Raw genomic sequence first — 26,335 nt, forward strand, 5'->3', positions numbered from 1 at the left:
AGAAATATCATTGAATATTTCAGATTATTTTGTGAATGTTTGAGAAATTGAAATACATTTCACTTTATAACTCAAAAATCAATGAACTGTGAAATTATTTACCAGTTTTCCTAATTCTCCATTATTTTATATTGGAAATTTCAGCTTTGAAAGCCCAGAAGTTTTTTATTGAATGAGTTTAACGAATATTGGATTGTTTTTTGAAATTGTAATTTTTTTTCTCAACACACATAGAAAAATTCAACAAGCTTGATTCTTTTGCCTTTCATTTTTTTGTTTCTCATTTTAAATTATATTCTTCAAAACAAATGTTCGTTTTTCTCGAAAATTCTTGGTATTCTTTGAAAAAGCACTTTCATCTATTTTGCAAATCATAATTCCCATTTTTCTTGAGGGAATGAGTATTCTGCACAAAAAATAACAAAATGGAAATGCAAAAAGATGAAGAGAATGTTAATGCAGATAAATTATAAATACACAAAAAAATCTTGATAATCATTTATTAAACGAAAATCACCAAATTCGCTGTGACAAATATTATGGAACAGTCCATTGATGCAATCTTCATATCCGTCTTCTTCCATCCTTTCAAATATCTTTATTTGAATGTCTTTTCTTTCTTTTTCTTCGATTTTTCCTTACTCCTTTCTTTTCAGCCGCTTTGAAATCGCAGATGAAAATCTCAGGCATTCACATGTCATTTCATCACCCAACTTTGTTTTCCGAATCTTCTCCAAAATAACATCGACAGCTACACTTTTCAACAAGTTACCAATTTTCACTGCTTTGTTAATCTCTTCTTCTCCAAAACAATAAAGGCATTGCAATTGTATTCCCATGGTATAATATCGAAAAGCACGAAATATATGGGTGATTATTTATTAAATCGTTTCATTTTTGGGAGTAGTTGACTTCATATGTTTTGTTTTTTCGAAGAGGAATTTTTTCACACAAATACAAAAATAATGATAATTGTCAAAAACAATGACATTTGAAATAGTGTAAATGAAAAAATTAACAAAAGAAAGAGTTGTATTTTTTTATCGTTCAATTATCAATATGGGTGATTATTTTTGAAATCATATCTTTTTTCGGGGTGTTGATTTTTCAAAAATTGTTTTCCTTTGGGAAGAGACTTTGTATTCAAATGCTAATATAATCACAACTATTCCAAAAGCTAATGCATAATCTGAAATAAAAATTAAGAGGTCTGGAATTTGTCTGTTCACTTTTCAGTGTTCATTGGTTGACATTTGAAAAAAATTTTCAGTTCGAAAATTTTGAATGAAAAAATGTGATTTTAAAAATAATCGCCCATATTCAAAGTGAATTCTCAAATTGAAATTTTTGATTGAGAAAATGTTAGTTCAAAAAAATCACCAGTCCACAAGGCAGCCAATGAGTCCATCAAGTTCATTTTTTCACAATTTGCATAAGAATAAGCCATAAATAATATCCACCAGTTATTTCCTTCAAATACACATATTTATTCCAGCGTCTATTAAAAAGTGAGTGGAAAAAAATAAGAAAAGCAAAATGAAAAAGAAATATTAACAAAAAATTTTGGCTAAAGGAAATCGAAGAAAGCAAAGCCATTTCCACTTTTTTTTTTAGTCTCATCATTTCACTCTTTTCTCAAAACAACTTTCAGAAGATTTTGCACTCAAATTGAAAGCAAATTCTTTGAAACCCAACCGTTGAAAAAATTATAGTTTTCACAAAGATCAGCAATAAATTATTCGTTGTTAACATCATTTGGGTGATTTTTTTGATGTGGGTGATTTTTTTTGAAATCATAAAAAATAACGAAGTTTGATCATAAAAAATTTTCATAAAGGGTGAGGTTGAAAAGATTAATTTTTTTTGAAATTGCATGAAAATATTGATCGATATATTATAATTATTAATTATTTGTTGATTTTAATTTGTTTCCAATCGTTTTTATTTCAAATATCGAGAAATAAAAATAATTTCTAAAAAAAAAACGAAAATTCGATAAACCTAATAAAACATTAGTTAACTGGTTTATAAAACAAAAAAACAATAATAACAATAAGTTGTCAATCAATTTTTTATATAAAAATTAATTTTTTGATGTTATTGCAAAGAAATTTTTAAATTAATTTTGAAGATCATAAAACATTTGTTGAATTTTATCAATTCATATTAACACTTACGCAAAAATATAATAGTAACATAAGACACTCATCAAGTTATCAACTGTTTGTTGATAAATTTGTTTGCAAACAAATAATCTTAGAAATATTTAATTATTATCTAAATATCAAACAAAGTTTTAGATAAATAAAGAAAATATTAAAAAATGAAAAGAAACTCGTCAATTTTTGCTTTTTCCACTAATAAAGCTTTTATCGCACGAACATCTTCATTTTATCTTCCTCTCTTTGTTTCTCCTCTGATTCTCTCTATCTCCTTCTCATCAATAATATGTCATCCAGTTATCTGCCTCCTTCGATGCTCTGTTTTTGTCCGCCTGTTCGTTTTGAGAACAGATTGGTTAATAACCAGTTTCACATGAAAGGATATGAACAACAAAATGGTGCATGAATATAAAGCGCTGAACCATTGTTCTAGTATCCTTGTAGCGCCCATTTCTCCATATCGCTTCTGCATCCCCTTCCGCGGAACTCGCATCCCTCCGTTCACTTTCTCTTTGCTCGCTGGAGTTGACGTTGTGTCCATCTGCCCGTCTGTTCTGGCTGACTCCGATGATTTTGGGCTACCTGCTCCAGGATCCAGAAAAGTCTTCGCTTTGGACTCTGCCTGCGTCACCTTTCACCGCGCTCACCAGATATTCGTTAACCAGCACACTGGCTTCTCTTTCCATCAGTGCGGCTCCCCGCTTTCCTCCGCGCTTCTCTCTCCACAGTCGTCCACCACATCTCCCCTTCCATCGGCAACATCCTCTGGATCTGATGCTCCTCCTTCTTCGACGCCCCGACCTCCCTTGCAAACATCCGATCCGAGTTCGTACAGTAGAGTCTTATTCTTGTTCTTTTAAACATTATCAGTTGGCTACAGATGCATTTCTCAATGGCTGTATCATCCTTAAAGTTATTCCTCCCTCTATTTCTCCCTTCGCATCCCTCCTCTTTTCTCTTTCTTTCCATCCTTTCCTTCTTCCTTCTCTCCTTCTCTCTCATCCTCCTTGCCCAGATCTCATCCTCTCTCATTTCCAGTACTTTCATTCCTTTCTCAGTTAACCTCAGCTCCGGAGGGCATTTCAGTATGAGGCCAAAATCCCTTCTTCTTCATAGCACACAAGCTTCTCAATGCACCATCCATCAACAGGCAGAAGCAATACGTTGTCTTCCATTGTGCTTCTCCGCCGGCATGTCTCAGCACATCCGACCCAGTGGTGGAGAAGAGAAGGAAGTGTGAAATGGAGCGAGCACTGTATTTCTTGAAGAACAGAAGAAGAAGAGGAAGATGAAGAAAACGAAGAAGAAGAAGAATATATAACTGAGTCTGAATGTGGAGACGATGTTGAAATAGTCAGACGAATTTATACTGAAGAAGATGGAAATAATTTTCCATCTGGTTTAGAAAAGGCTTTTGATGAGAAGTGATGATACCATTTGGCTGATTTTCTGCATCATCTTCGTTTCCCTCATGTGTCGTTTCAGGAGAACTGTGAGTTTCTGCTATTTTGGCTTCAATTTCGCTTTTTTTTTCATTTTCATTTCCTTTCTCAGATTTCTTTTTTGAAGAAATAGAATGGGAGAGCAGGATTGATGAAAATGGAGAAGAGGACAATGAAGATGAAGATGGATATGAAAAAGCAGTGGAAGAAGATGACATCAAAGAAGAAGGTGATCGAGACGAGTTCCGCTTCTAACTTGCTTCCGGCTTCCTCTTTTGTTTTTTGAATTCAGCTGCATTTTGCGTGAGAGTTGAGAATGGATATATTATAGAGATCGGTTTGAGGGTGTTGCTGCTGTGTTTTTTATTTTTTTTTAATTTTTTTATTTTATTTTATTTTATTTTTTTTTTTTTTTTGATTGTGTGTGAGTGGTTGGCAGCAATGAAGAAATTGTTTGAAAACAGATGCATTTTGAGAGAATGATAAGGAAGATAAACCAGAAGATGAAGAAAAAATAAATGATGATGATGTAGCTGTAATAGCTTTTGAATGAAGAGATATGGCCGATACTGATGATCTGGGTTTTGAATGAGATGACTTTGAGGAATGAGTTTGTAAAAAATGCAAAGAAGAGGAGGATGAAGAAGCAAAAGTGTTTGGAGTTGACAGAGAAGGATGTGGAACTTCAATTTCACTTCTCTAAGCAGAAGAATCCGAAGAAGGAGGAGAAGAGGAAGAAGCTTCTTTCATGCTTTTTTTGCTGTGTTTGACGATTATCTTGTGAAATACAAAGAAAACTTACAAATAGTGAGTTTTTCTTATAAGGATCAGAAGAAGAAAAATAATAAGTTTTGAAATCGAACATCTTAAAACGCATTCGCATTTTCACTTCGCTTTGGCTCCGAATGTTTTTGTTTTTTTTTGGAACATAATTTTCATTTTGCTTTTCTTTTTATTCTTCTTTTGATGTTCTTTTGAAGGAGACATGTTTTCTGAAATATTATCTTCTCCTTTTTCTATAGACAGAAATGTGATTTTATTCTGAATGACATCTGCAAAGCTTCCATATTGAACAGCTTGCCAGAAAAAATTATTGATCTTTTCGAATCGACAGCGCCTTCATTATCCAAACAAATGGAGGCGATTCGAAATGCTCCTTCATCAACACCTTCCTCTTGTTCACTTCGCTTTTGAAGTTCGATTCGCTTTTCTGAATTTTCTTCTTCTTCAAATACGAGACAAACGCATTTCTCTTCTTCTCAGCCTTCTCCAGCGCTTTCCTCTGCTCGTCTTCGAGCTTTTCCCGCTCTTTCTCTGAGTTCTCATTCTCTTCCTCCAGCTGCTCCTTTGTCTCCTTCTCTGCCTCTTCCTTCTGTATCTTCTCTATCTTCCACTGTGTCGCTTTCTCTTTCTCAATTCTATCGATGCGGCTTGGAATAGCCGACTATATAGGTTCAGGAAAGCACAATGACGAAGAAGAAACGGGATGCTAAATTTGATTGGTGAAAGTTGGGGTATTGGTGGAAAAAGGAGATATAGATAACTTTGAAAAAGGAGGTGAAAGTGATGGTGTTGAAGGAGGTAAAGCATTATCAATATGATTGTAATCAGATGGAATTTGTGAGGATAGAGAAGAAGAAGATAAGATGATTATAAAGAAGAGGAGAAAGGAGAAGAAGAGAATGATGCTGATGTAGTTGGCTGAGGAGTTGATTGAAGAGTATGATTTGGTCCATTTAACGTTGTGTTAATAGCATTTTGCTGGTTAAAAGGCAAGTTTTTCATTCTTTCTGCTTCTCTTTCTCTTTCTTCTCTCAGCTTCCTTTCTTTTATTCACCTCAATCTTTCATCAAATTTCTGTCTCACCTTCATTCATTGCTCCTTTCACCACATCCACATCTTTCATTTCCTCCTCAAACAACTTGTCATCTGCACGCGCAATATCACCAGCTGACATCAGAGTCAGTATCCTTTCATGTGTCAGCAACGAATACAGCGAAAGAAAATCTGTATTCTTTTTCTCCTCTTTCCTCCTCTTCATCCCTACCAATGAAGCATGAATTCCGCTTCGTGGATCCTTTGCGTATTTGTTGGAACTTTGTGGAGGGATCAATAAAGAAATCTGAGGGATAGACAAAGCAGAGGATGATGATTGAGAAACAGATGGGGTCAAAGCTTTGTTAGCAGTTGTATTCTTTGACATAAAGAAATCATCATCTTCTTCTTGAAGCAGAACCATGTTATCTTTGCTGCATTTCTTCCTTCAACCTGCCATGTTTTTTTGTCTTTTCCTTTGGATCACTGAAAAACGTTTTGAAGCGCTGTGAATAAGAAGAAAATGATCATGAAATCACTGAATATGTGTCACGAGCATGCCTATCTTTCAACGAAGCTGATTTCGACACTTCAGACTCACTTCCGTTCAAAACACTCTGCTCGCTTTTCCTTCTCTCTTCTTCCTCTTTGTCTTCGACAATAAATTGCCCCTTTCCTCTTATATTTTTCCTCATTGCATTCTCCCCTGCTGCTTCTGCTTCCTGCTTTTTGACAATTGAACATTAAAACTCTTTCTCTGAAACGACTTTTCTAGACAATTGTTATTCTTCGAAGTATAAAACTCTAAATGATGTTCTGCTTCCATCAAATGACTCCAAATGGATCATTCTATCAACTTTTCTATTTGAAGTTCCATCTTTCTCTATCTTTTAATATTTCTCATGTTCAATTCTTTTCCCTCTTTCTCTTCCTCTTTCATTCATTTGTTCATTCTCGTTCATATTCTTCATTTTCTTCCTGTTGACCTCTTTTTCTTTTCTTCCCAGCATCTGCCTGAAGAACTCCGTTTCAAACAAAAGGGCATCCGCATAACAGAAGAACGATGGATGGAAAAGCGGTGTTAACGAAGGAGAAGAACACATCAGAGTGAATTGGTGAGTGTGTGGGTGTGTTATAAAAAGAAGGCGCGCGTTTTGATGAGTGAGGGAGTTGAGAAAGAGGCAGCAGAGACAAGGGTGGAGTCGTGAGATAGAAAGCAGAGAGGAAGAAGAGAGAGGAAAATGAATTGTTTGTGTGATTGAACTGAGGCATGGCTCACTGGCGTCAAAGGAAGTTTTCACAGAGGAAGCTGAAGAAGATGTAAATAAAGATGTTGCTGTTGGGTTTGGAAAAATAGAAGCAGAACTTGATGATGATGAAAAGAAAGAAGATTCATTTAAAGTCATTTCAAATGTTGTTGTTTGAGCATTTGCTGCTTGATAAATCTGTTTGTTTTTGTGGAAATACGGATGAATAGCGATTGTGGGGACGATCATTCCTCCTCTCTCTTTCCTCTCCCGCTCTTCTTCTGCCCTTTCTTCTTCAAAGTCATCCAAGTCCAAAATGTCGTATCGAGTGCCTGAAACATCATAGCTCAGTTCGTTGAGCCTTCCTTCTCCCCCAAAAGACGATGCAGAAACCGGAGAATGGCGCACCAGCGAAGAACGAGGCGATGAGTTTTCAGTCAATTCCTTGTCCTCCTTTGCATGTTTTGTCTTTGATATTTTGTCTTTGTTCTCTGTCAGCTTTTTCAGCCTCTCTCTTTCTGAGATCAGATCCTCCAGCGACTCAAAGTAGATGTCCATTTCTCTGCCCCACTTCACTCCACCCACATAATTGAATGAAACATCAATGTACGGAGTGAATAAGGCATTTTGCGAAGAAATCTGTGATTGTTCTGTTTCAGAAGAAAAAAAGGAAGAAGAAGAGGAAGAAGAATTGGAAGGATAAGAAGAAATTGAAGATGAAACAGAAGAAGGAGAACAAGAAGATGAAAATGCAGAGGAAAAGAGATAAACCTGAGGTATATCATGAGGAGCAAAAGAGTTGGAGTGATGAAGATGGAGATGATGACTTCATTTTCGATGAGAAAGATGAAAAAGATGAGAAGAATTGGAAGAAGGAAGGAAGAAATCAGTTGTGGTGTTGTTGGGGTATTTGTATGAGGAAGAAGGATGGGAATAAATGGAAAAAGAAGAAGTAGAAGCAGAAGAAGAAGATCATAACGAAGATGAAATTCCTGAAATTCCTTGATATTCTCCATGCTTCTTCTGTTTGTTTGCATCATCATTCATTCTGTTTGAAGATAAATTGAAATTCTGCTTGTCTGGAGAAGGAAGAAGATGTGTTTCTTCTCTTTGAAAAGAGCGATGGGGAAAGGAAAAGATATTGGATTTGAGACGATCAGATGAAGAGGAGGAAGAAGATGATGAGGAAGATGATAAAGAAGAAGAAGAAGAAGAAGAAGAAGAAGAAGAAGAAGAGGAGGAGGAGGAGGAGGAGGAGGAGGAGGAGGAGGAAGAAGAAGAAGAAGAAGAAGAAGAAGAAGAAGAAGAATTTAATTAAGCAGAAGGAGAAAGAGAAGAAAAGGAAGAAGAAGAAGATAATGAAATATGAAGGGAATCTTGATTTGTATTATTTATTGAAGTGACAGAAGAAGAAGAATTTAATGGAGAAGGAGAAGAAGAGGGAGAAAGAGAAAGAGAAGAGGAGGAGGAGGAAGAAGAAATAAAAGAGAAGGAAGAGAAGGAAGAAGAGAAGAAGAAAGAAAAAAGAATAATTCCATTTGAAATTCAAAATTTTAATATAACATTTTGGAAGATGTTTATTTCATTGGATGAGAGAGAAAGAGAAAGAGAAGGAGAAGGAGAAGGAGAAGAAGAAGAAGAAGGAGAAGGAGAAGGAGAAGGAGAAAGAGAAGGAGAAAGAGAAAGAGAAAGAGAAAGGAAGGGAAGGAAAGGAAGAAGAAAAGGAAGAAAGAGAAGAGAAAATTAAAGAAGAAGAAATAAAAGAAGAAGAAGAAGAAGAATATCAAAGAGGATTTATATTGGAAGATGTGGCAAAGGACAATGAATTATCAAATGAAGAAAGAAGAAAGAAAGAAGGAGAAAGAGAAGAAGAAGGAAACAAAAAAGGAGAAAGAAAAGAAGAAGAAGAAATAAACAATGAGAAAGAGGAAAATGTTTTGTTTTGTATAAAAACTGGATTTAAACTAGATGAAGATGAAGAAAGTGAAGAAGCTAACGAGAAAGAAGAGAAAGAAGAGAAAGAGAAAGAAGAGAAAGAAGAGAAAGAAGAGAAAGAAGAAGAAGAAGAGAAAGAGAAAGAAATAAAAGAAGAACTAAAAGAGAATAATAATAATAATAATAATAACATCAGTAATGATAAAGAAATGATTGACTGTTATTCAACACCAATGGAATTGATGGAGAGCATAGAAAAGATAGCTGAAGAGAGGAGGAGGAGGAGAAGAAGGAGAGAGAGAAATATTGAAGATAAACCAATTGAAAAGAAAGAAGAAGAGGAAGAAGAAGAAATGAAGATAGAGAAGAAAAAAGAGAAGAAGGAAGAGGAGAAAGATGAAATAAAGAAAGAAATGAAGAAAGAAAGTGAAAAAGAAGAAGATAAAAATGAAAAGAAGAAGAAGGAAAAGAAGGGTAACAACGTCATCAAGAATGAAATAGAATCAACAAAACAAGTTACAAAGAAGAAAATCAAAGAAGAAGAGAAAGAAGAGAAAGAAGAGAAAGAAGAGAAAAAGGAGAAAGAAGAGGAGATTGAAAAGAAATTGGAGAAATTAGAGAAGTATTTGAAAGAAGAAGAAGAAAACAAAAAGAAGAAAGCGGAAGAAGAAAGAGAAAGAGAAAGAGAAAGAGAAGAAGAAGAAGAGAAGAAGAAGAAGATAAAAGAGGAGAAGAAAAAGCAAATGATGGAGAGGAAGAAGAAGATAATGGAGCAGCAGATGAAGAAAGAGGAAGAGAGGAGGAAGAAAAGAAAAGAAGAAGCAGAAAGAAAAAGAAAAGAAATTGAAGAAATCCAAAGAAGAAATGAAGAAATGTATAGAAAACAAAGAGAAGAGCTAGAAATGAAGCTGAAAGAAGAAGAAGAGAAGAAAAGGAGAATTATAGAAGAAAGAAAGAAAGCAATAGAAGAAGAGAAGAAGAAGAAAGAATTTAGAGAGAAAGAGAAGAAAGAGAATGAGAAGATGAAGAGAATGGAAGATATTTGTGTGGAAAGGATGAAGAAGAGGAAGAAAAGAGAAGAAGAAAGAAGAGAAGAAGAAGAAAGAAGAAGAATGTTTGAAGAAGAAGCAAGAAGTGCATTAGAGATGGAGAGAAGAAGAAGAAAGGAAGAAGAGAAGAAGAAGAGAGAAAGAGAAGAAATGAAGAAAGAAGATGAAATGATGATGATGTTTAGAGAGAAAGAGAGAGAAAGAGAAGAAGGAGAAGCCAAAGAAAGAAAGATGATGGAGAAGGAAGAAGAAGAAATAAAGAGAAGAATAGAGAAGATGATGAAGGAGAAAGAGAAGAAGAAGAGAGAGAAAGAGAAGAAGGAGAGGAAGAAGAGGGAAATGGAAGAAAAAGAGAGGAGAAAGAAAGAAGAAGAAGAAAGAAGAAGAGAAGAAGAAGAAAGAAAGAAGAAAGAGGAAGAAATGAAAAGAATAGAAGAAGAAGAGAGGAAGAAGAAAGAAGAAGAAGAAAGAAGAAGAAGATTAGAGCAGAGAAGAAGGGATAAAGAGAGAGAGAGAGAGAAGAGAAAGCAAATAGAGGCAGAAAGAATGAAGAAGGAGAAAGAGATGGAGAGGAAGAAGAAAGAAGAAATAATGAAGAAAGAGGAAGAATTGAAGAGGAAAGTGAAAGAAGAGCTTAGAAAAGTGTATTTGATGGAGAAGAAGCAAAGAGAAGAAGCAGAAGAAAGAGAAAGAGAAAGAGAAAAGGAAAAGGAGAAGGAGAAGATGAGAAGGAAGAAAATAGAAGAGGAAATGGAAGAAGAAAGAAGAAGAAAGAAGAAGAAGAAGAAAGAAGAAGAAGAAGAAAGAAAGAGAAAAGAAAGAGAAGAAGAAGAAGAAGAAGAAGAAGAAGAGAAGAAGAGAAGAAGAGAGAAAAAGAAGAATGTTGGAGCAAATTATGAAGATGGAGAGAGAAAGAAGAGAACAAGAAAGATTGAAGAGAATAAAAGAAGAAGAAGAAGAGAAGGAGAAAGAGAGAAAGAGAAAGGAAGAAGAAGAAGAAGAGAAAGAGAGAGAAAGAAGAAGAAAGGAAGAAGAAGAAGAAGAAGAGAAGAAGAGAAAGAAGAGGAAGAAGAGGAAGAAGAGGAAGAAGAGGAAGAAGAGGAGGAAGAAGAAGATTTAGAGGAAGAAGATGATGACATTGAAAATGATGAATATGAATATGAATATGAAGAAGAAGAAGAAGAAGATTATGAATTGGAAGAAGAAGATGATGATGAAGAAGAATACGATGAGGAGGAGGAGGGAGGAGGGAGGAGGAGGAGGAGGAGGAGGAGGAGGAGGAAGAAGAAGAAGAAGAAGAAGAAGAAGAAGAAGAAAATGATGAAAAAGAAAGAAGGAGAAGGAAGAGAAGGAGAAGAAGAAGAAGAAAGTGAACCAGAAGCCCCAGCAATTCCTTCTATACCTTCTTCTCCTTCTCCTTCTTCTTCTTCTCATTCTCTTTCGAATGATTCAGAAGTGAATGAGTTTGATTTTGGGTTTGAAATGAATGAAGAAGAAGGAGAAAGAAGAGAAAGAGAAGAAAGAGAAGAAGAAAAACCAAAAATACCTGAAATTCCATCATATTCTTCATCAGAAGAAGAAGATAATGATTTTGTTATTAATTCTTCTTCTTCTTCTTCTTCTCCTCTTCCTCCTCCAATCCCAATGAATGAAGAAGAAGAAGAAGAAGAAGAGAGAGAAAGAAAAGAAGAGAAAGAGAAAGAGAAAGAGAAAGAGAAAGAGAAAGAAGAAGAAGAAGAAGAAGAAGAAATGAAGAAGCTAATGAAGATGAATGGAGAAGGAATAATTGAATATTCGATAGAAGAAATGAAAAAAGAACAAGAAGAAAGAAGAAGAGAAATAAAAATGCATTTGAAGAAGATGAAGGAGAAAGAAGAAGAAGAAGGAAAAGAAAGAGAAAGAGAAGAAAGAGAAAAGAAATTGAAAGAATTGAGAGAAAGTTTGATTATTAAAGAAGAAGGAGAAGGAGAAGGAGAAGAGAAAGAAGAGAAAGAAGAGGAAGAAGAGGAAGAAGAGGAAGAAGAGGAAGAAGAGGAGGAAGAAGAAGATTTAGAGGAAGAAGATGATGACATTGAAAATGATGAATATGAATATGAATATGAAGAAGAAGAAGAAGAAGATGATGATGAAGAAGAATACGATGAGGAGGAGGAGGGAGGAGGGAGGAGGGAGGAGGAGGAGGAGGAGGAGGAGGAGGAGGAGGAAGAAGAAGAAGAAGGAGGAGAAGAGAATGGAAGAAGAAGAAGAAAAGAAGAAGAAGAAGAAGATGTTGATGGAGTTGAAGAAGAAGAGGAAGAGGAGGAGGAAGAGGAAGAGGAAGTAGTAGTAGTAGTAGTAGTAGAAGAAGAAGAAGAAGAGGAAGAGGAAGAGGAAGAGGAAGAGGAAGAAGAAGAAGAAGATTGGTGGAAGTGAAAGGAGGTTTTGCAATGAAAGTGATTGAAGTGCATTTGAACATGTTTCATCTGCTGCTTCTTTCTCCTCATCCGAAGATGATGAAGCGAAAGAGCAAGATATTTGGACATAGCAACATTCAGTTGTTTCACAATCAACTGGCAATGATGACGATTAAAAGGAAGATGATATCAAAGATGATGCTAATTCTTGATACTCCGTTCTTTCAGCAGTTGCTCCTTCAAATTGTTCAGATTTGGACGAATAAATTTGGTCATCCAATGGTCCTTCTAAAGATTCTGAGGTTTTCGTGTTTGCATATCCTTCTCAGCGTCTTCTTCATTCTCTTTCACTCTCACTCTCTTCTTCTTCGTTTTCTTTTCTGACTTTTTCAAGTTCTTTGTTAATTTCTTTTCTTAATTCCTTTTATAACATCCTTTCATCTGGTTTGATTGCAATTCACCTCAATCTCCCTCATTTCCTCGACCTCCTTCATCTTCCAAATCATCATTTCACCTCTTCATTTTCTCCTCTTTCTATCCCTTTCGATCTGAGCACTCAACAAAACGAATCAGAATTCTTGTGATTATTAAAAAATAAGGTTCATCTTTCCCTTTTGCCTCTGGCTCAACAGAACTCTTCATCTGATGTCCAGCCCTTCTTCTGTGTGGATGAAGACATGTAGAATAGGAAGAAAGCAAACCAAGTGGAAAAGCAGAGAAAAGAGAAGAAGAAGAAGAATGGGTAGGTTGCTGTTTATTCTGTGCCTTTGAATGAATACGGAGTTGCAGTTGAGAAAAGCAGAAGAGGGAAAATGAGTTTCTGGAAGCTGAGTAAAATCGAAGTTGGAAATTTGCACAAAGTTGCCTTTTTTGTCACTTTATGAATTAATCAAACGAAAATGCCTCCGTTGCAGTCATTTGTTTCCGTCTTTCATTCGCCTCGCTTTATCTTCTTTTAAGCTGTTTTTCTTTCTGTTCTCAAAAAGAAATGAGATATTTTCCTTTATATTTTCTGCAGTTGCACCTATTTTCAGCTTGCAATCACGGTGCAGGCGGAGGAGCGAACGAATAATAAACAGCACTAGCAGATACCAATAAAATTCGCGGTTGATAATAACTTCTGGTATTTTTATAGGAAATTGTATTGCCGTTTAAAAAAATACCGTTGTTGATGTAATAGATGCTTCTGCTTTTGCTTCTGCTGTTTCGATCGTGTTGGGAGTGATTTTTCCTGATCGTTCGTTTTGTGTTCTCGTAATCATCGGAATCATCACACATGGAGTTTCTTTCTTCTTCCATTTAATCATATTTCATTTCCTTATCTTCTTCATTCATTTCTCCTACTCTTTCTATTTCTCTCCCTTTTCTCAGAGAAAATTCTTGATCCTTCATCTTCATCTGCAAATTCAGTTGTTCTTCATTTGATCGATTGAACGGCAAATGGGGAGATCTGAACGTAAAACAACACATTGCTTCAAATTCAGTCGAAATTTTCAATACAAATTGGATAATGCATCAGAGATGATGATATAATGGAATGGGATGTGGAAGAAGAAGACGAAGATTAAGAAGAAGAAGAAGAAGAAGATATTGAAGTTTCAAATGCCATCTGATATTCAATGTCTGCCTCCTGCTTCAAATGTCCAACAAATTGATTTGCAAATCAAATTGTTATTCCATCAGAACATGACAATAATTCTCCAAAAAATGCTCAATGTGAAGAAAGTGCCAAATCCATTTCTGTGAAAGTGACTTGTCTCTCTTTTCGGTTGTATCGACTTTCTTGTCTTCTCTGTGTAACTATTTTCAATCTTTTGCCATCTTCTCTTTGTTTCATTCATCTGTGTTGAGTAAAAGGTAATTAACATTTTCCAAAAAAGAATCTCCAAAAGCAATATCTTTTCGAGCAATGTTCAAAAAAAATGAATTTTTATCAGACAAGCTCAGTTTTCGCTCATTCCGTATCCGAAAAAATAGAAAGACGAAGACGATGCAGAAGAAGATTGCCAAATACGGCTGTCAGCAATAAAATATAATGAAGAAGATGAGCAGATATTGTGAATAAATTCCTCTCTCTGTTGGAGTGGCTCGTAGAGAAGTTGAGCCAAATGAGAAGAAGTCAGCAGCATTTCCAGCAGAATATTCAGCAAAACGAGAATCACCAAAATTAACAGTGCTATCAGAAAAAACATTTTGTGTGTTGAATGAAACAATCATTGGCCATTGAAATGTTTCATTTGTGTAAGGCTCTCTTGTTGTTCAACAAATCCATATCAATAATTTTGTTGAATAATCTGAGGCTGAAAATGAATGATGAATTCATAAAATTTTCCGCTTGAACACGCCTTTATGTATATAATCATTTTTGAAAGTTATTGTTCTCCACACAAACAAAAAATATGGAAAAAAAAGTTCTTTATTTGAAAAATAAAAAATATAACGATCAAATCTGGCTTTTGTTTATCAAAAATGAATCCTTTCAAAAGAAAACATAACGGAATTGGAAACAAGAGCGTCAAACGGGATGTGAAAAATCTAGAAAATATTTTCGGAAAAATGTCGGAAGACCACGCCGAACTTGTTCTCACATCATTTTTACAATCTACGGAAAAAGGAAAAAAACTTTTGGAGGCATTGTCCACTTTGAAAACATGTTTGTATTTGTTTAATTATAAAATACAAAAAAACAATTATTCTAACAACTTTATTTCATTTAAATTTGGATTTTTTTATTTACTACAGCTTTTCTGACAGAACACTACAACGAAATAGATCCTCACTCAGATTCAGAAAGCACTGAATCATTTGAAGATTATCCTTTGACAAAATGTGATAATAAAAATAAATATATTCATAAACAACATTTTCTGCAGTTTCCATTTGTTAAAATTAAATCAACTAAAAATTCACAAATACAACAAGAAAAACAGCTAAGCCTGAGTTCACAACAAATTAGTTCTATCAATTCACAGACAATATACAATACATCAATATTTCGCATTCCAAACATCAACAATCCAATTTTAACATCATCATTTATGAATATTGTTCAGTCAGATCCTTCTAATATTCATTCAAATACTTCTCCAGCTCCCTCAATGAATATTGTTCAGTCAGATCCTTCTAATATTCATTCAAATACTTCTCCAGCTCCCTCAATGAATATTGTTCAGTCAGATCCTTCTAATATTCATTCAAATACTTCTCCAGCTCCCTCAATGAATATTGTTCAGTCAGATCCTTCTAATATTCATTCAAATACTTCTCCAGCTCCCTCAATGAATATTGTTCAGTCAGATCCTTCTAATATTCATTCAAATACTTCTCCAGCTCCCTCAATGAATATTGTTCAGTCAGATCCTTCTAATATTCATTCAAATACTTCTCCAGCTCCCTCAATGAATATTGTTCAGTCAGATCCTTCTAATATTCATTCAAATACTTCTCCAGCTCCCTCAATGAATATTGTTCAGTCAGATCCTTCTAATATTCATTCAAATACTTCTCCAGCTCCCTCAATGAATATTGTTCAGTCAGATCCTTCTAATATTCATTCAAATACTTCTCCAGCTCCCTCAATGAATATTGTTCAGTCAGATCCTTCTAATATTCATTCAAATACTTCTCCAGCTCCCTCAATGAATATTGTTCAGTCAGATCCTTCTAATATTCATTCAAATACTTCTCCAGCTCCCTCAATGAATATTGTTCAGTCAGATCCTTCTAATATTCATTCAAATACTTCTCCAGCTCCCTCAATGAATATTGTTCAGTCAGATCCTTCTAATATTCATTCAAATACTTCTCCAGCTCCCTCAATGAATATTGTTCAGTCAGATCCTTCTAATATTCATTCAAATACTTCTCCAGCTCCCTCAATGAATATTGTTCAGTCAGATCCTTCTAATATTCATTCAAATACTTCTCCAGCTCCCTCAATGAATATTGTTCAGTCAGATCCTTCTAATATTCATTCAAATACTTCTCCAGCTCCCTCAATGAATATTGTTCAGTCAGATCCTTCTAATATTCATTCAAATACTTCTCCAGCTCCCTCAATGAATATTGTTCAGTCAGATCCTTCTAATATTCATTCAAATACTTCTCCAGCTCCCTCAATGAATATTGTTCAGTCAGATCCTTCTAATATTCATTCAAATACTTCTCCAGCTCCCTCAATGAATATTGTTCAGTCAGATCCTTCTAATATTCATTCAAAAACTTCAGTAATTTTGGATTATAGTTTTGAGGATTATTTTATAAATTCTATTGATACTTATGATTATTTTATGAAATGCATATTTCGTCCTAAATTGAAAATAGATAACAAATCCAAATTAAACACAGATTGTATTTATGATAATGCGGAGAGTTTGAATAAATTGGAGTTGAGTGATAAAGATAGTGATGATGATGAAAATGAATTAATGAGTATATGTGAAGGAAGATCATTGAATAATTTTGGGAAAACATGTGCTTTCAATTCTTTATGTCAATGTCTTGCTTCATTATGCATTGATAAATGCACAAAAGATAGCAACATTTCCAAAAATCAAAGTTATTTTTTGAATCTTTTGGAAGAAATTCGGAATCCATCAAAAATAGTGAATGCTTGGGGAAAGAGGAGAATGAAGAATTTTTATGAACTGCTGTTTGGGTGTCTGGATGAACCAAAAATTTTGACTGACGTGTTTACTGCAGTTATGGAATTCCTATCAAAAAATAATTGGAATTTGAAGGAGATGTTTTTGATCCGCAGCCATAGAATAAATATGTGCACCAGCTGCCATCATTTATCTTCATCATTAAGAGGAGCAGGTTATTTTATTTCAATCGCTGGATCAGATATTGTCGGTGGGTTGAATTGTGTGTTTCAAGCCTCAGATGATTTTGCTGAGAATCTACTTTCAAATTGTGATAACTGCTGGACGAAATCTGCATTTGAAAACTGGATATGGCTTTACGATTTCCCTTTCATTTTGTGTATTTATCACAAGTTCATTGATGGAGATTATGTGAGTTCTCCTCCAATCAAATTATTCTTCAGAAGTCAAGGAATAGGCCCAAATGATTTTCATGTGTTCAGTCCTCGTGTGTTATCTTCAATTGACAATCATTCATCTGATAGTGAGATAGTTGCAAAATACAACTTCGTTGGAACAATTATCCATTCTTCATTGAAGCATAAAGAAGGGCATTTTATTTCAATAGTCAAAAATGGAAGTTCTACTGACCATTCCAATGACAGCTTTCTGCAGTGCGATGATGACAAAATTTCAATTATTGACTTCACTAAATGGGACCAATACTGGGATTATCTTTCAGAAGAAAAATGGAATTTTTCAATGAGTTTTTTCAAACTGTTTGAAACAAAATACAGAAATAGTTCATCAAAACCCTTCTTGGATAAATGAATGTTTCATATTTTTTTTTAATATTCATTAGTGCACATCATTAATCATTCCACTAAATAATAAATATCAACTGCGATTAAAACCATTTTTTAATTAAGAAAATATGAAATAAAAAATTGATAATTACACTGCATTAATTCAAATGAATTGACATTAAGTTGTCATATAGAATAACGTAAACATAATAACACGAAAGCATTTGTCTATCATTAATTAGTTAACAACCAAGTCATATAAACACCAAGTGTGATGTGGGGATAAAAAATAAAGTGAGTGAGAAATGGAAAGTGAGAAATTTAGAGTGAAAAATGATGTATTGATTTGTATTTACTGGTGAATTATTTTGTATGTTGTCTTTTCTGATATACTTGCCTATGAATATTTATTTCAATACGGAACAAATGAATATTTCATTTTAAACTTTAGTCTTTTCTTTATTCAATTGGTGTTTTGATCATTTATGATAATTATCAATCCCATTAAAATGATCATATCTATCCCTCCTCTTTCAATATCTCTTTCCACCATCAAATAAATTCTTTGTCAAATGCCCCTATCGTTCATGTTGGAACTGAAAATAAAAGAAAAACACTCGGAAGATTGAATTTATTAGATTTGAACAGTCATCTCTTTGAGTGTGCGAATGGAATGATTCTAATTGAGGAAGTGATTTGGATGGTGCACTTTATGTTCATTCACTGCATGTTCAAGAAATGTGAATAATGGAGCGTTATTCTGTCAAAATTTGTTGAAAATCTCTCTCGAAAAATCCAATTTTTCATGTTATCAAGCGAGGAATGGAGGAGCAGTTGAAGTGTATGCTCCACAATCAAATTCCAAATATCACATTTTGGAAAATAAAGTCGAAAGTTATTCAATAACATGCTGGTGTGGAATTGGTTGGTATTTTGTACAACAAACAATTCCTGCAAATGGTAAATTCCTGTTTTCCAAATGCAAGTTCATCTCAAATACAGGTGGTGATTCTGCTGGTTCTTTCACATTCAATTGGCCTCCACAAAATAAACCAAAACAATGCTTGCTCCAAGAGTGCCAGTTCATAAATAACAAAGTCGAAAATCCAACTACCTATGGTGGTGCTGCGTTGTGTTGCACAAGAACATATGATTGGATGAATGGAATGAAATTCATCACTTTCTGTTTCTTCAATGAAATACAGCTACTAACGGAAGAGGAAATGATGTGTTTTTCAATGGTAATTCCATAACTCAATCTCCGTTTGAGAATTGCGGATCAACAACCCCAACAAAAAAAGTGCGGAACAACAACACAGCTGATAATGAGACTGTCAACAGCTCGCTCCCTCTCATAAGCCAGAACAAAAATGTTGCAAACAACGGAACAGATGTTGATGGCTGTGGAAGAACGCAACAGAATCGTTGCTCCACTATGGAGTATGCAATCTATGGCTTATTCTTTTAAAAGAGGCTTCCCTCACCCTCCTCAGCTCAACATTTGCTCCCACTCAAACACTTATCTTCCTTGCTTTTGACACATAAATCAAAGGAAATGGCACAGATACCATCACCATCGCATCAAGCGGAATTCTTCAATCATCATCTTTTTTTTCAGCCATTTCTGCACTCTACCGACAGACTCAGGGCTCCCTCACAGTCTCTGCCCTCACCGTCACCCACAACTCCACAAATACCATCACCCCCATCCTCTTCCACCTCTCCCAAAACTACCCTTCCCTCAACCTCAACACAACCACCATCACTGGAACAACTCCGTCTTCATCATCAATCACCACACCTCTCTTCTTCCTCACTGCTGGCTCCCTCGATCTCAACCACACAGCAATCACTCATCTCACCCTTAACAGCCAAAGCATCTTCCATCTCACCTCCCTCACCACTCCCCTCACCCTCAACTCCTCCAACATCACCCACATCACCTCCACTATCACCCCCGCCAGCTGTGTCCTCTCCTCTGCTACCTCCCCTGCCCTCTCCCTCTCCCTCGCCAACTGCACCATCACCAACATCAACTCAGAACAGTTCAGCCAACAGACTGCCACCAGATGGCGGATGCATCTCATTCGCCTCATCTGCCACTACCAACTCGTTTTCAGTGAGCAACACCACCTTCTCCGACTGTTGTGTGAGTGAGGATACAAGTTCTGGAGGAAGAGGCGGTGCTCTCATGATCGAGTTCAATGAAGGCTCACAAGTGTCAGAATCCTCCTTTGCCATCACCAATATCGTGTTTTCAGCCAACAAGGCCTGTGTCGGAAGAGATATGTATTTTGTGTGTGAATCATTTGTCGCTTCTGTGAAAGAGCCCTTGTTCACTTTCATGACAAGCATCACTCAGAAAGACAATTCGGCTGTTGGACATGACAGAACAGAAGCAATTGGAATTTAGATTTATAAATCTTTATCAACAGGCATACAGCTGACAATGAATACGTGGAAAACATGTTTGGTGTCAAAGCAATGTATTTCTGGCTATCAAAGATGCCCTGCAAGTGCACACGCAATGCGACGGGGCTTCTGAAGAAGGTGAAGAACGTTGGTAAATAATAATAAACGTGCAGACAAATTGTGAATTTGTGCGCGCAATAGAAAAACCGAAGAAAGTTGTGGAGATGGCACACAAAATTGAAGAAAACTGCTCGTATGCGCATGTGATGAAATCAACATAACTTGTCGGACATGTATTCTCTTCTTTTATAGAATTATCTGTTAAATATGCCTTTTCATCAAAATTGCTTTCACTCATCGTTTCATCTTCTCAGACATGTTGAAGGCATGTGGCCTTGCGAAATCTCTCGAAAATTATCCCTGCAACTGTTTGTTCAAAGAAATCTTTTCCCACCTTGCTCCTTCTTCTTCCTGTTATTCTTTCAATCTCAAAATAAATTTTGTAGAGGCAACCTTCATGGATTGTGTGCCCGATGATCGACTATTCTTGATTTGACATTGTAGCATTTCATTTGTAAAATAATTTTTAAAGATATTCCTTGATAGAATAAATATTTCTTTCGTCTATCTGAGTAGGAATGAAAGGTGATGCTTGGCCCTGGATTTAACGGGAGTTGAATGAAATGGAAATAGGAATATTTTTAATTCGTTCATCGAAGAAGATGTTGAAGAAGAAGAATGCATAGGAGAATGAATGTTGTGTGTGGAAAATGTCTGTCTGAGAAATTAAAGCTTTCAGATCGTATTTCTCAGAATGAGAATGTTTTCATTGGCTTATTTTGGAATTCATAAAAAGATGACGATAAGCTGAAGGAATTAAATAGCAAGGAAAAGAGGCAGATAAAGAAGGAAGAAGATGAAGTTGCAAAAATAGTTGAAGGAGTTGAAAAAGAAATAATAAGAAAAAGATGATGACGAGGAGGAAGAAGAAGATTATGAAAGCTATGAAGGTGGAGCAATTGAGAATTGTGAAACGCATTCAATCCTTTTAATAAAGATGTTGAAAATGACTTGAATGATGTCGACCGATAAAAACACATTATTCGATGAGTTGATTTCAGATGAAATAGACAATCTTCATCACAAAATATGTGAAAGGGAAAGAGATACAAACAGATGAAGAATGAAGTCCACAAATCGTTGATTGCCTTTGAGTGGTTGAACTGCTTTGTCCCTCAGAAAAAGAAAAATTATCTTTGTCCAATGATGTCAACAATTCAAATGAACTTCATGTTTGATGAGGATATTGGCAGAGAATAATTCGAAATCGAAGAAGGCGTTGACAATTGATGAAGTTGACTTCAATTGCAAAAATTTCAAATGAAATAAGAAGAAAATGACGAATTTTATGATTATGTGATTGATGTGTCGATTCTGGCAATGAGCATCTTTTATTGAAGTGAGACTGTTGAGAATGATAGCGAAGGTGAAGAAAAATAGAAGATGTCAGGTTTTTCAAGTCACGTTGGGCGATAGAAAAAACTGAATGTGTTCTGAATGTGAATTCTCATGCAGCTTATCAGCCCAGATAAAAGAGTCGCAACTGCAAAACATTCCGAACAAAAATGCCAAATAAACTGCTTTTCTCTTTCTTGCAAACTCATGTTAAGCATTGTCAGGCTATGCAGCATGCAAAACAGATGGTAAGAAACGAATGACTTCGTTGAATGCAATCCAAACAAGAATCATCTCAAAACTTCTGGATCTTTTGCAAAGGATTTCAGGGCTTCCCTCTCTTTGTGGTATTCCTGTACTTGATCAATTTGTATTCATTGAAAGAACACCTTAAAAGAAAAATGAATGAAATAAAAGAAAATCAAACCATTTTTTTTTCTTGAAATATTTTCCTATCTCCAACTCACTCGAAATGATCAGCCCACCTGGCTTTCTTGCAATATAAAATTTCCTCTTGCCACAAAAAATTCAGACAACTGGACAATAAATGGCTGGAATAGAAAGTCATTGAAAGCACAGAATCCATTGTGAAACGAGCTGTAATATCAGATTAAAACACATAATTTTTAAATAAACAAGAAATCAACTCTTTTCAAAGACTTATTTAACGCCATTTCTTTGCTGATAGCTTTCCAACGGGTTTCGCGTAAATGGCAATGCGTTTGTCGTTAAGACCAGCTGAGTGTTTCGCTCTGTTCGCTTCCTCCATTGTCCTATGCTTCAATTCCCTTTCCTTTTCCACAAAGAAAATCTTCTCCCAAATAAAAAAATCACGCAAAATAAGTCCTGAGCATAAGATATACCAAGTACACAACATTTCGCTCGAAATGAACAAGCTGTTCATTTCAACTTTTCTAACATTTTAATCGCTTTTTTGTATCTTGCTTTATTCATTTTTCATTCAAAATATCACAGCCGATGTTGCATCATGTATTTTGCAACATATAACTTGATTCAAACTTCATGCAACTTCCCTCATCAATTCACTTTTTGGAAGCAATCGATGCAAACAGCCACCCGCTCCTCCATTTGAAGGCTAAATCCCTGTTCTTCTTCAATGCTATAACTCGCATGAGTGCATCTGTGTTTGCGCTCAATAGTAGCTCAAATATGCTCAGGCTGCTGCAAATAATTTATCAAAAATCTTCACTAATAAAATTATAGGTTGCAGACCCTTATTAAATAACCAAACAATAAATGAATGTTTTGTTGCCCTTCGTCTTGCCTGTTTTGAGGTAAAAGAATGAAAATGATGCAGAGGAAAAAGTTTATGAATGTGCATCTTCAGGTATTTTAATCGATATTTGTGACTCTTTTGAAGTAGATGTTCCTTCAACATTCAGAAAATGAACCAATATGTTGCTTCATCTTGATTTTTCCGAAGGCAGCAGGACCAGTAACAAATGTTTTATGGTGTGCATGGGGCATTACTGAATCACTGCTTATGCGATTTTATCTGTCCTTTTTTTATTATTATGAAATAAATAAATTTTTTATTGACTTTTGAAAGGGGCTTGGGCGATTGAACGATTTGAGGGACCTGGAGCAAAAAGAGAAAAGCGAAGAAATGGATGAAATATGGGAAGATGTGAGATTTGAAGAGACGGGTGCGATTTGTGGAGTGGGTTGTTGAAAAGATAATCGAGAAAATTGTGGATGGAAAGGGATTGGGGTTGGTGTTGGGATTTTGGCGTTGGAGTATCGGGAGATGTTTTGAAGGGCCAAAGGTTAAACGGGACGGTGGCTTGTTTTTCTTTGAAAATGAAAAGATTTGAAAGTAAGAATTCTGATGAAGAGAAGAAAAACGAAAAATAAAAGGATGAAATGCTCCTGTGGGAATGTTTGCAATGGAACGTAATTCTGAATGAAGGCCTTTCAGTGGAATTGCTGTTGATTTGTGTGGCTTGCCTGCTGAAAGGTGTGTTGGAGAAAGAAGGAAAGGGAGGAGACTCAAAAAGAAGTTGAAATGAGTTTGCTCGGCTTGAGTCATTTTCACACAACGTTCAAGTGTGTCTTTTTTTTTTTTCAATTTTTTATTTTTTTTTTTGAAATGTATATATATTGAATAGGAAACAGACAACGAGTGATATTTGAAGGAAGAAACAGGAAGCTTCAAGCGCAATCAGTTGCAGCACGATTTGAGGGGACTTGTAAATGGATGAGTTTTGGAGAAATTGATGAAGTGTTTGATGAAGCGCAGAGATGGAGGAAGTTAGAGTAAATGAGCTGGGTTTTGGAAGAGAAGATTCAAAAGAAGTGAAAGAGGTGGGAACGCATGTGTATTGGAGAAGAGAATATGATGAGAGGATAAGAGAAGGGAGAGAATGACTGAACCCTGATGGGTGTGATTGAAAGAAGATGAAGAAGAGGAATTTGAAGAAATCAACATTTTCAGTTTCTGAGGGGAAAGAGGAGGCAACCACTCAAGAGCATTCGATGAACGATAGATATCCAAATTATTTGATATGGCTCAATCTGTTTGTGAATTTTTTGTGTTTATGTTTTTCTTATCAATATGAAGTTCATTTACCATATTCAATATTTTATCTCAATGACAGCATCACATGAAGCCTTTTCATTATCTTCTTCAGAAACATCATTCAATTGATTGCACATTTCTCTTTTACTTCATTTCTTCTTCTTATTCTTCTTTACCATCTTCTTCTTCATTCAACAAAAATGAAGCAATTCTTCAATTAAACAGTGCTTTCTCCAAGTATCTTAATTTTTCTGAAAAATGTTTTTTTCATCTTTCAACGTAACTTATGTTTATTCTTTTTCTCTTTCAACAGTGTCTGTTGTATTCTAATAAATTGCTTGTATTGTTTCAAAAGCATGATAGATTTTGTTCAATTGTCAGATGAATTGATTATTTAACAAATAACAAAAAGTGATGAAATGTTCATGTTATCAAAAAATGAAAAAGAAATGAAAATTGGAAAATATGTGAACTTCAAAAAAATTTTTAAAACATAAAAACAAATAATAAACGATATTAGAATGATAACGAATAAATGAAATAAAAATTCGATGAAGATGCAGTTTCAGATACATTTCTTAAAGGTGAATTGTTTCTATTTCTTGTCGCGATGGTGGACTTTTAGCATTTTTATGAGTCTTCTTCAAAAATTTCTCAAGCACGTTATATTTTTCAAAACATTTTAATGTTGAAATAAATAATGTGAATATGGTTTTTCATTTCATAAAATGCATTTTTATTTAATCATAAAAAAATTGAATATATACATATATATTTTTAAGACTCAATAAAATACAAAACCAAAAAAAGTCACCATTTCATGAAAATATGTCAAATTGAAAATCTCGATCACAAAAGTGGTCACTAATTTTCTTCAGATTTTGCAACAAACAGACATAGATGGGGAAGCGGTTTGCGGAAATCTGAGAAAATTAGTGACCACTTTTGTGATCGCCAGTCATTTCAAGTTTCAGTTTTATAATAGTTCCGATCGTTCAACGGATCAAATCTGATGAGAACCTTAATAAAAGTGTTTTTCAAAATGACTGGCGATCACAAAAGTGGTCACTAATTTTTTCTCAGATTTCCGCACAAACCGCTTCCCCACATCTTTTTATGTCTGTTTGTTGCAAAATCTGAAGAAAAATTAGTGACCACTTTTGTGATCGAGATTTTCAATTTGACATATTTTCATGAAAATTTTCGTATAGAAATATTTATTTATTATTTATATTTTTTTTTCATATATTTGTTTATGATTTATTGTTATTATGTTATTATAATTAGTTTTAATGAGAAACATTTATGCGTTGATTTTTGGAAAAAGACAAAAAATAGTGATATCAGTTTCCAATATCAATTCATCATTTTAATAAAATCAAATTGCATAAATACTTATTTTTTGTGTGAAACATGGTGTTTTTCACCGAAAAAGAAATGTGACTTTTGTTCCATAATAAATTCAGAAAAATATAAACAATGAATATTTCCAAACCTCAATCGACTCTATATTCTCGATGCAAAGTATTATGGAATGAAATTAAGCGCATCGGCGGAGATGACGTGGATTCGTTACTTGCCTATTTGTTTTATTCTTACAGGCAATCAACTTCTGTAATTAACGATTTACTGAAGACATTAAACGGTTTGATTTTTTATTTATTCATGTTTTATATAGAAAATTTCATGAACTGTCATTGTTGTTATTTTCTTAACTATTAATTCAATATTTTTCTCATGAACAGAATATCACATAAAGCTGCTGGAAGACCTGTCTGTGGTGTACAACAACGCTCCTTTGCACACTCAGACAGTAATGCTGCAAGCGCTGTCACGCAACACATCATTATCCGATTTACAAGACTATGGATATGATGTCACAGAGGGAAAATTTATTTACGCGAAGCAAACGCTGAAGAAAAACCAAGGATTTATCATCACTCCTCTAAAACCTCATCTTCCGTCTTGCAAAAGTGGTTTGTTTTTATTTGAATTTTTTTGAATAATTTTCTCTGTTCATTTTAGGCTTAAATGAACAGGATTGGGAAAAGGGCAACAACTGGATGTTAGCCCATTCCACTGAAGCCTCAACTACTCTTCAATCAGCAAAGAAAAAGCAGCGAGCTGAGCCAGATTACACAAGATTTATAGATGAAGATGCCTGGGAAAATGAAATTGTTACAGAAAATTCTTCTTCAAAGAAAAAGAAATCTTCATTATCAGAAAAATCACATCAACAAAATAAAAAATCAAGTTCTATTTCGGAAAAAAATTCATCTGCATCAACTTTTTCATCGTCTGAAGCTATTGATGCTCCAATCAACACCCCAATAAGGAGAGAAAGGAGGTCAACAAAAAATAAAAAGAATAATTCAAATCACAAACGTCACTCTTCTCCATCTCCAATACCAATTCACAAATTCTTCAAAACAAAACAATCGTCAACATATTCTTCTTCTTCTCCTCTTCCTCCTTCTTCTTCCTTCTTCTTCTTCTC

General features: G+C 34.8%; 5 protein-coding genes across 5 annotated transcripts; 2 read left to right on the plus strand and 3 right to left on the minus strand.

Moving 5' to 3' along the window:
• Positions 1-4,694: 4,694 nt before the first annotated feature.
• Positions 4,695-5,843, minus strand: MONOS_18344 (uncharacterized protein; the record flags this gene model as incomplete). The annotated part of the gene is made up of 2 exons (XM_067871356.1): positions 4,695-5,048; positions 5,493-5,843. The coding sequence occupies 2 exons, from the start codon at positions 5,841-5,843 to the stop codon at positions 4,695-4,697; spliced, it is 705 nt and encodes a 234-aa protein (XP_067719054.1).
• A 103-nt stretch (positions 5,844-5,946) lies between these two features.
• On the minus strand, positions 5,947-7,224 carry MONOS_18345 (uncharacterized protein; the record flags this gene model as incomplete). The annotated part of the gene is made up of 2 exons (XM_067871357.1): positions 5,947-6,144; positions 6,721-7,224. 2 exons carry the CDS (start codon positions 7,222-7,224, stop codon positions 5,947-5,949), a joined length of 702 nt encoding a protein of 233 aa, XP_067719055.1.
• A 1,031-nt stretch (positions 7,225-8,255) lies between these two features.
• Positions 8,256-12,062, plus strand: MONOS_15228 (uncharacterized protein; the record flags this gene model as incomplete). The annotated part of the gene is made up of 1 exon (XM_067868095.1): positions 8,256-12,062. The coding sequence occupies one exon, from the start codon at positions 8,256-8,258 to the stop codon at positions 12,060-12,062; it is 3,807 nt and encodes a 1,268-aa protein (XP_067719056.1).
• Positions 12,063-19,220: 7,158 nt separating this feature from the next.
• On the minus strand, positions 19,221-19,787 carry MONOS_18346 (uncharacterized protein; the record flags this gene model as incomplete). The annotated part of the gene is made up of 2 exons (XM_067871358.1): positions 19,221-19,447; positions 19,493-19,787. 2 exons carry the CDS (start codon positions 19,785-19,787, stop codon positions 19,221-19,223), a joined length of 522 nt encoding a protein of 173 aa, XP_067719057.1.
• A 5,530-nt stretch (positions 19,788-25,317) lies between these two features.
• MONOS_16138c2 (uncharacterized protein) lies at positions 25,318-25,921 on the plus strand (the record flags this gene model as incomplete). The annotated part of the gene is made up of 3 exons (XM_067869053.1): positions 25,318-25,483; positions 25,584-25,814; positions 25,878-25,921. The coding sequence occupies 3 exons, from the start codon at positions 25,318-25,320 to the stop codon at positions 25,919-25,921; spliced, it is 441 nt and encodes a 146-aa protein (XP_067719058.1).
• Positions 25,922-26,335: the final 414 nt, after the last annotated feature.

The sequence above is a fragment of the Monocercomonoides exilis genome (assembly GCF_001643675.1).
Source record: "Monocercomonoides exilis strain PA203 chromosome Unknown scaffold67-269241, whole genome shotgun sequence".
In the NCBI taxonomy this organism is placed as follows: Eukaryota; Preaxostyla; order Oxymonadida; family Polymastigidae; genus Monocercomonoides; species Monocercomonoides exilis.